This window comes from Mirounga angustirostris, unplaced genomic scaffold (assembly GCF_029215605.1).
Source record: "Mirounga angustirostris isolate CCGP_5_RB_7025 unplaced genomic scaffold, mMirAng1.0.hap1 SCAF_13, whole genome shotgun sequence".
Taxonomy (NCBI): Eukaryota; Metazoa; Chordata; class Mammalia; order Carnivora; family Phocidae; genus Mirounga; species Mirounga angustirostris.
Window position 1 is genome coordinate 59151806 of NW_026991721.1, and position 9712 is coordinate 59161517.

The following is a 9712-nucleotide window of genomic DNA, read 5'->3' on the forward strand; positions in this document are numbered from 1 at the left end:
ACTGAGCTCACTGGCCAGATAGATCCATGAGCTCAGCTCCGCAGATGGGGTGAACCACAGGCTAAGAACTCAGGTTCTACTACAGCAGGAAGGCTGTTCTCCAGCATTTGAGCACTGGTTGTGGTAATAAAGCCCTAGCCCTGTTTTCCATCCCTATATCATTCCCAGTGCTCGAGCCATGCAGATTAACTCATGATCCCTATGAGGCAAGACCTGAGTAGGCCTCCCAGAAAGCACCCTGCAATGTTGGTGGGGCTGGATGTCCATACGAGGCTCTCCTTTCTCACTGGAGAAACTGGATAGGACCTTTCAGTGCAGTGCTGTGCTGTCCTGGGAGAGGGGCAAAGCAGGCAAAGTGAAACCTCTCCTCTTACTCTTCTAATGCAGTTTTTCTGGGTCTCTGTGGTCCAGGAGGATGCTACAGCCTCCCTCCGTGGTTATGGGATTTTCACAGTAATGTCTTATCTATGGATAGCTGCTAATTGGTCTTCTTGTGAAGGGGACTAACGTCGGGCAACTTCTGTTACCATCTTGATGATATCATCCCATTTTCTGTTTGTCCTTGGTAAGTGTTATTAGGTCTTTGTTGATTTTATTGATCTTTCCAAATAATCGACTTTAAGATTTCTTGATTTTCTTTATTCTCTATTTTATTGATCCTACTTTTATCTTAATTAATTCCTTACTTTTATTTACCTTAGGCTTAATTTATTTTTCTTTTTCTGAATTCTTGTCAACTTAGAAAATTTATACTAAATATTTCTAATATAAGCATTTAAAAGTATAATTTTTCCTCTAATTTCTCTTTACTTGCATTCCACCACTTTTACTATATGTCATTATCAATTAGTTTGAAATATTTTCTTACATTCTCTGTAATTTCTTATTTAAGCCATAAGTTATTTAGATGTGTGTTATTTAATTTCCAAGTGTTTGGAGCTTTTCATGACACCCTATTTTTACTGGTTTCCAATATAATTATGTTGGTTAGAGAATATACTCTTAAGTTTTTATTCTCTCAAAATTTATTAAGACATAATTTATGACCCAACACAAAAAGAGTGTCCTCCACCTCCCCACATTTTCCAACCCCCATGTAACATTATCAGTCTTACCCAAAGAATGTGAAAGGAGCCATCTGCAGCCTATTAGGGAAGAACTTTACTTCTTCTACTCCACTTCCATAGAGGAAGGCTTTTGCTCCTCTCACCACAAGAGGGAAATAATAGGAGTGAAACTTCAGCTCTATCTTTCCCCCTCTCCTCTCCCTTGTTTGTTTTTCCATACAGGAAGAAGGATCACTAATACAATTGAGCAGAGATGGTTGGGAGCACTGGTGGGGTTAATGCATCTCAAACGCAGGAAATATGTTCTCTCTGTTTCACTGCCTGTCTGGAGGATCTGTAAGTATAGTAGTGGACTCTATTTTGCTTTGTATCTAAGTATCATAAACTCACCTGGATAAGAGCCTATGATCAATTTCACAGAAATAAATCTGAAAAACAACCATTCTTTTTGCTTTTTTTTTTTCAAATTTTTATCGAAATTCTAGTTAGCTAACATATAGGGTAATATTGGTTTCAGAAGTAGAATTTAGTGATTCATCACTTATATATAACACCTAGTGCTCATGACAATAAGTGCCCTCCTTAATACCCATCACCCACCTAGCCCATCCCCCACCCACCTCCCCTCCATCAACCCTGTTTTTTCTCCTTAGTTAAGAGTCTCTTATGGTTTGCCTCACTCCCTTTTTCCCCCTCCTCCATATTCACCTGTGTTTTTCTTAAATTCCACATATGAGTGAAATCATATGGTATGTGTCATTCTCTGACTTATTTCACTTAGCATACATCCATGTCATTGCAAATGCCAAAATTTCATTTTTTTGATGGCTGAGTAATATTTGATTATATATATACCACATCTTCTTTATCCATTAATCAGTCAATGGACATTTGAGCTCCTTCCATAATTTGGCTACTTTTGATAATGCTGCTATAAACATCAGGGTGCATATGCCCCTTCAAATCAGTATCCTGTGTGTAAATACCTAGTAGTGCAATTGCTGGGTCATAGGGTAGTTCTATTTTAAACTTTTTGAGGAACCTCCCTACTGTTTTACATTCTGCTATAGCTCCAAATTCTCCTTACAAATTACTGAGTATTTGTATTGTAACCAAATTTTCAAACAAAATCTCACCATATCTGGGCACAGAAAGGGAGTGGGTTGTGGTTTTAAGACCTAAAATTAAGGGAATTAAATTGATGGCCTCCTCTTTGTCTTCAGATCCCACCTTCATTTTCCAATCACGACTTACCAGAGAGCCATGCATATGCAATTTCCTAGGTTCTATTTTCACTCTACTCCCTCTTTAATTCCTTGTGGGCATTCTCTACTGCTATGAATGCAGAGGGGATAAACAGTGAGAAATCTGCACTTTCGATCTCCAACAGCACTCCTGAGCTTCCTACTCTCAGGGAGGCACCCTGTCTCTCTCAGGTGAGGAGCAGCTAATCTTGGATGGAAAATCTGTTCCACTAGTCCTAAACAGAAAATCACATTAAAATTTAATAAAAAGAAAAAGAGAGCACTCACTATATCAAGTTTGTGTATTAACTGAATCTAGTATCACAAATAATTATTGAGGATGTTTGTTGTGCTGAGGAGTAAGTCAGACGCTTGGCATTGAGAAGTAAATGAAATATATAAGACTCCTGCCTTCTTGGATTCTAGTCTAGCATGGGATATATACAACAAAGTAAAATCACAAAATTTAGCTATAGTTATAATAGTTTTGATTCAAGATGCTGGACTGACAACATGATTTACTTCTCTCTCTCAAAGTTACCTTTTTTTTTACATCTTCAAAAGTTATTTAGCTTATAACTGGAAGTTTGTACCTTTCACCACCTTCACCCATTTCTCCCATCCCACTCCCATATCCTGCCTATTGAAACCACCAATTTGTTCTCTGTTTCCATGAGTTTGTTTTTGTTTTAAGATTTTACATATACGGGGCGCCTGGGTGGCTCAGTTGGTTGAGCAACTGCCTTCGGCTCAGGTCATGATCCTGGAGTCCCAGGATCAAGTCCTGCATCGGGCTCCCTGCTTGGCGAGGAGCCTGCTTCTCCCTCTGACCCTCCCCCCTCTCATGTACTCTCTCTCATTCTCGCTCTCTCAAATAAATAAATGAATCTTTAAAAAAAAAAAAAGATTTTACATATACTACTTATCTTTCTCTGACTTACTTCACTTAGCTATAATGCTCTCAAGGTCCATCCATGTTGTTGCAAATGACTGGATTTCCTTTTTTATGGATGAATAATATTCTAGTGTGTGTGTGTGTGTGTGTGTGTGTGTGTGTGGTATTGTGGAATATATGTATATATTCCATATATATGTATAAATATATAACATATATACTACATATACACACACACACACTATATATATATATACCACAGTTTGTTATTCATTCATCTGTTATTCATTCATCTGTTGAGGAACACTTAGGCTATTTCCATGTCTTGCTATTGTAAATTATGCTGCAATGAACCTAGGGATGCAGATATCTCTTTGAGATATGGATTTCACTTCCTTTGGATATATTCCTAGAAGTGGGATTGCTGAATCATATGGTAGTTCTACTTTTACAGGTTTGAGGAGCCTCTATGGTGCTTTCCATAGTCGCTGCACCAATTTACAATAGCCATTAACCAATTTACCAATTCCCATTAAGAGTCCACAAGAGTTTCCTTTTCTGGGCCACCTGGGTGGCTCAGTTGGTTAAGCATCTGTCTTCAGCTCAGGTCATGATCCAAGAGTTCTGGGATCAAGTCCTGCATCAGGTTCCTTGCTCAGCAGGAAGCCTGTTTCTCCCTCTCCTTTTGCTGCTCCCCCTGCTTGTGTTCTCTCTCTCTCTCTCTGACAAATAAATAAATAAAATCTTTTTTTTTGAAGTTTCCTTTTCTCCACATTCTCACCATCACTTGTTATCTCTTGTCTTCTTGAGGATAGCCATTCTAACAGATAAGTGATACCTCATTGTGGTTTTGATTTGCATTTCCCTGATGATCAGTGATGTTGAACACCTTTTCATGCACCTGTTGGCCATTTGTACATCTTTTATGGAAAAATGTTCAGTTCCTCTGTCCGTTTTTAATTGGACTGTTTGGTTTTATGCTATTAACTTGTGCAAGATCTTCATATAATTTGGATATTAATCCCTTTTCAGATATATGGTGTGCAAATATTTTCTCCAGTTCCATACTTGCTCTTTCACTTTGTTGATGGTTTCCGTGCTATGCAGAAGCTTCATAGTTTAATGTTCTACCACTTGTTTATTTTGGTCTTTGATGTGTTTTCTTATGATATCAAATCCAAAAAAATCATTAAGAAGACAAATGTCAAAAAGTTTACCTCCTATGTCTCCTTTGAAGAAGTTTATGGTTTCAGGTCTTACATTCATGTCTTTAATCCATTTTGAGTTGATTATTGTGTATGGTGTAAGATTAGGTCCAATTTCATTCTTCTGCATATGGATATCCAGTTTTCCCAACACTATATATTGAGGAGATAATCCTTCTCCCACTGCATATTTGTTGTTGCTTTGTCCTAATTAAATTATCCATATATGCATGAGTGTATTTCTGGGGACTCTATTTGGGTCCACTGATCTGTGTGTCAGCTTTTATGCTAATACCATACTGTTTTGATTACTATCATAACTATTATTATCACTATTACAAAACTATTAGCTTTGTAATATAGTTTGAAATCTAATGACTAAAGAGTTATAAAAATAATAATTCAATAAAATTTCTAGAATATGGGGAAATGTTCTAGAATTGGGTCGTATACTTTCAAATACTTCTGGAATTTATAAATTGACTGCATTGGCTGTATAGAAAAACCAGAATGAGGAAATCTATAAACTGATGTAGGTATGTATGTGTGGAGGGTAGAACTATAAGTCAGGGAAAGGACTGGGGAAAGTTAAAGCTTGATGCAGATGTGAGAAATGTTCTTATTAAGAGATTCAGGAAATAATCCAAGTTTAGAATCATAAGAACTGATAACAGAAATTGAAAGGAATCCTTTAGTGAATTGATGAGGGAATTGTTCTTGTATTGCCAGAGCAGCTGGGTCATACAGTCCTCTCTGTGCAAAATGTGACAAGAAAAGTTAAAGCTAAAAAGCCAGTGCTAACATTAAGTTAAATGGATATAAGTTTAAACATTTAAATATTTTCATACTATTGATAAATGTTTAACATTGATAAGCAAGGAAATCAGGGAAGGCACAAATAAACACTGCTAGGAATGAAACAGGATATATGGGATAACTATAGTCACAGTAGAAAATAAAACAGTAAGAAAATGACAAACATTTTCTGATAGTAAATTTGAATGAGAGTAAAATAAACAGATTTTTAGACAAGCAAGAACTGAAAACCTTTCAAAAGGAAATTCTAAAAGACAACCTTCAGGCAGAAGACATATCCCACCTAGATGATCTGAGATGAAAAACATCTACTCCTTAGGCTATAGGTTAGTCACCTGCAAAAAGATTCCCCCAAAACATAGTGGCTTAAACCAGATACAAGCTTCTGTCCCAGGTTTAAGTCAGGATTGGTGGCCCAGATGGCTTCAGGGACACAGGCTCTTCTACAGTGTTGCTCTGCCAGCTTCAGCACACGTTTCCATCTTGTGATCCAAGGAAGCTCTTCAGATCCCACCATCATACCCACATCCCAAGCATCAGCAAGTGGTATAAATGCGAGGAGAGAACAAAACGTACTTTGAATAACCTACCTAAACTAAGTAGCTCTAGGGCCAAGACAGTTTTCCCATGGATGTGATACAACATACACCACATCCTGGGCTTCCCCAAGACAACTCACCAGAGTTCAAGTCCTAGGCCTACAACCAAGGTGATGAGAATGTGTAATTGCTCCTGCAATAAGAGCTCACATGACTCCTCCCTAATTCACCCATGTGTGCCAACCAAACTGAAGACTTCGTACTGACTCTGTACCTGAAAATTATTTATTAGGAGAAAAATTTACCAAGAAAGAAGAAACTGGAACACTAACCCATCCATTCTCCTCTTTTAACCACTATTGAGTGGTTAGGACCCTCTCAACACCACAGCACCCTACCACAAGGCAACAGTGACTTTCTTCTTCTAGGGCTGAACAAAATGTACTACTTTTTAGGATTTTAGGGCAACATCCAACAAACAGGATGCAATATACCAATTGTGACAATCCTCTTATAAGCTTTACCCAGTTCATGTTACTAGAAATGGGGAGGATCTAATTGACATCACTCTCCATATCCACATTTCAGAAAGAGAAATTCTTTTTTCAAGTGGCATAACTAGTTCTATATTTATTAATAAATGTAATAATAATTTATAAATTCAATAAAAATTTACCAACACCAGACTAGCAAATATTATGCTTATTAGATCATAACAATTACATGGTTACTTTTGTTTTGTTAGTTAATACTTAAAAATATACATATGTTCAATACTGGGTCTTATTCCCTCTTTATCCTAAGCAAAACACATAAATAAATTAAAATATAATAAATCCAAAATCCAAATAGACCTTTTTAAAAAAGAAATTCACTATATACATATGAATTTATATTTTGAAAATAAGAATCATAACATATTATTCCTAGAGCCTATTACATTACCTGCCCCACTTAGGTCTATTTTAAATAAATGAGTAACATCCATATTATAATAAAAGGTGTTTTCTCACATAGTGGACATCTCAAATGCTTTGAGAGACACTCTCTTACTACAAGGGAACCCAGAGACCTAGAGCTCATGGAATTTTAAGGGTTTGAAGACACTCTAAAACTAAAACCATGCAAAGGTTGGGACTTCCCACTCCTTTACTAGATGATGATCCACAGTCATTGGGTGAAGGCAGGAAAAAATGGCATATCCAGAGGTATCATCTATTGATCTTATCTCCAAGTCCCATATCACAAGGAGTAGAGAAATACTGGGATCAAGAGCAAAAAAAGGATGGTAAAAATAATCACAAATCCTGCTATCTAAGTAACCCATTTACTGATGAAGCCAATTTCCCAGGTATATTTTTTGCCATGAGACTAGCAGGACTGGAAGAACTCCTCACTGTGGAATGGTCTCTATCCACATAGCCTAGACTAGCCTGGGCCTCCTGGCAGTACATTTGGCAGGTGCCTCAGAAGAAAATAACTGGGATGTGTTCAGATCTATTCTTTTAGGGAGACAACCCTAAGTACTCACTGGCGGATCTGCCGGGTCTTCATCCCATAGACAAGAGGACTGAGTGCAGGTGGCACAAGGAGGTAGAGGGTGGCCAGAAGAACATGAACATGATGGGATACATGGTGGCCAAAGCGATGAGTGAGGAAGGAGAATATTCCAGGAACATAGAAGATCAAGATGACACAAATATGAGACCCACATGTGCTAAAGGCCTTAAGTTGGGCCTCACCACCTGGTACCTTCAACACAGTCTGGAGGATGAGGGCATAGGAAATACCAATGGCCACAACATCTAGCCCAACCACAAGCAGGGCCACTACCAACCCATAAGCTCAGTTCACTGTGGTTTCTGAGCAGGCAAGTTTTACCACAGCCATATGTTCACAACAGGCATGGCCTATGATGGTGGCCTGGCAGAAGATGAGTCTCTGCAACAGGATAGGGAAGGGGAGGAGAAGGACCAACCCCCATACCAGCACTGCCAGCCCAATGCGCCCTATGATCCCTGGATGCAAGATGGTAGAATGGTACAGAGGGTGACAAATGGCTCCATAGCAATCCAGAGCCATGGCCACAAGTACACCTGACTCCATGGAAGAGAAAGCATGGATGAAGAACATCTGGATCAGGCAGACAGTGTACCCAATCTCATGGGCATGAACCAGGAGCACTGCAAGGGTTTTAGGTGCAGTGGAGGAGGCCAGCACCAGGTCAATGCCAGATAGCATGGCCAGAAAGAGGTACATAGGCTGGTGCAAGGATGGGTCAGTCCAGATGATGAAGATGATGCTGACATTGCCCATTACAGCAAGGAGATAAAGGACCAAAGAGAGACAAGAAACCAAAATCATGATCTCTCCATTCTTGGTGGGTTATCCCAGTGTCTAGATCTGGCTACCATCTTCATGAGAAGAAAGAAGCTGAAAGTGAAACACAAGCAAATAAAGTGAGACACAAAGAAGAGAAGCCCCTTTTCTTGAGATAATGTCTTTAAGGTGAGACAGCCACATGTCTGAATTGCAATAGGTCTAGTTTCATTTACAGATAAGAGTAAACATGCTGGAGGGGCGGAGCAAGATGACGGAGGAGTAGGAGACCTGGATTTCGTCTCCTCTCAGGAATTCATCTGGATAGGGATCAAACCATTCTGAACACCTACAAACTCAACAGGAGATCGAAGAAAAGAATGGCAACAACTCTCTCATCAGAAAAGCGACGACTTTCTGGAAGGTAGGACGTGCGGAGAAGTGAATCCGAGGCGATATTCGATATTCGGGAGGATAGACGGCGAGGGAGGGGCCTCCGTCGGCCGCTTCTGGCAAGTGATAGAGCCGCAGAGCACAAAATCGGGACTTTTAAAAGTCTGCTCCGCTGAGGGACGTCACTCTGGTGGCTAAACGGGGGTGGAACCCTCGTGGGACAGTGTGGTCTCAGGACCCTCAGGGTCACAGAAAGACCGGGGGTGCCTGAGTGCGGCAGAGCTCCCAGGTAACGGAGCAGGGAAGCTGGCTGCAGAGGCGGAGCCCAGGCGCGGGCACTCAGCTCGGGGTGGCCATAAACCGTGATCCGCGGCCCAGTCGGGCCCCTGCTCCTCCAGCAGGGACCCAACAAGTGGCAGATCTGGGGAGACTCACCTTCCTCCCCCGGGGGGAGCCGTGGGGGAGCGCACCACAGGGATCTGCTGGGTTTGGAGACTCCACCCGGGGTCGGGCGCCAGAGATAGAAACGCGCGGTCACAGGCCGGGTGAGCACGGAGTGCAGCCGGAGAGCGGGGAGACGGGAGTGACTGACGGCTTTTCTCTGGGGCTCACTGAGAAGTGGGGCCCTGAGTTCTCGGCTCCTCCGGGGCGGAGATTGGGAGGCCGCCATTTTCACTCTCCGCCTCCAAAGCTGTACGGAAAGCTCGCAGGGAACAAAAGCCCCGGAGAGCAAACCCGAGCAGATTACTTAGCCGGGAGGGGGCAAGGGCGGGGCAATTCTGCCTCCAGCAGAGACATTTGGAAACCACAGCAACAGGCCCCTCCCCCAGAAGATCAGCGAGAACAGCCAGCCAAGACCAAGTTTACCGATCAATGAGAACGGCAGAACTCCAGCGCTAGGGGACCACTGCACATAGAATTCACGGCTTTTTTACCATGATTCTTTAGTCTTTTAAAGTTAATTTTTTTTAACTGTCTTTTTGTCTTTTTATTTCTTTTTGAATTTTTCTTTTTCCCTTTTTCAACCAACATCTTATCAATCCCTTTTTTTAAAAAAAAAAAACATTTTTATTTTTCATTTTTACAGTCATATTCTATCCCTTCATAGTAGTTACCCATATTTTTGGCTTATATATAAAAGTTGATCTCTCTTTAAAATTCTGAGATAGTTTCTTCTAACAGATTAAAATATCCCCTAAATCTCTAGTATAAGGTGTTTTCTATTCCCCTGCCT

At 40.5% G+C, this 9712-nt stretch overlaps 1 protein-coding gene across 1 annotated transcript; it reads right to left on the minus strand.

The window, feature by feature from the left end:
• Positions 1-7254: 7254 nt before the first annotated feature.
• On the minus strand, positions 7255-8198 carry LOC123856634 (olfactory receptor 52L1-like). The gene is given in 1 exon segment (XM_045892782.1): positions 7255-8198. A coding segment is annotated over 1 exon segment (837 nt). The 5' UTR covers positions 8131-8198; the 3' UTR covers positions 7255-7293.
• Between the last annotated feature and the right edge of the window lie 1514 nt (positions 8199-9712).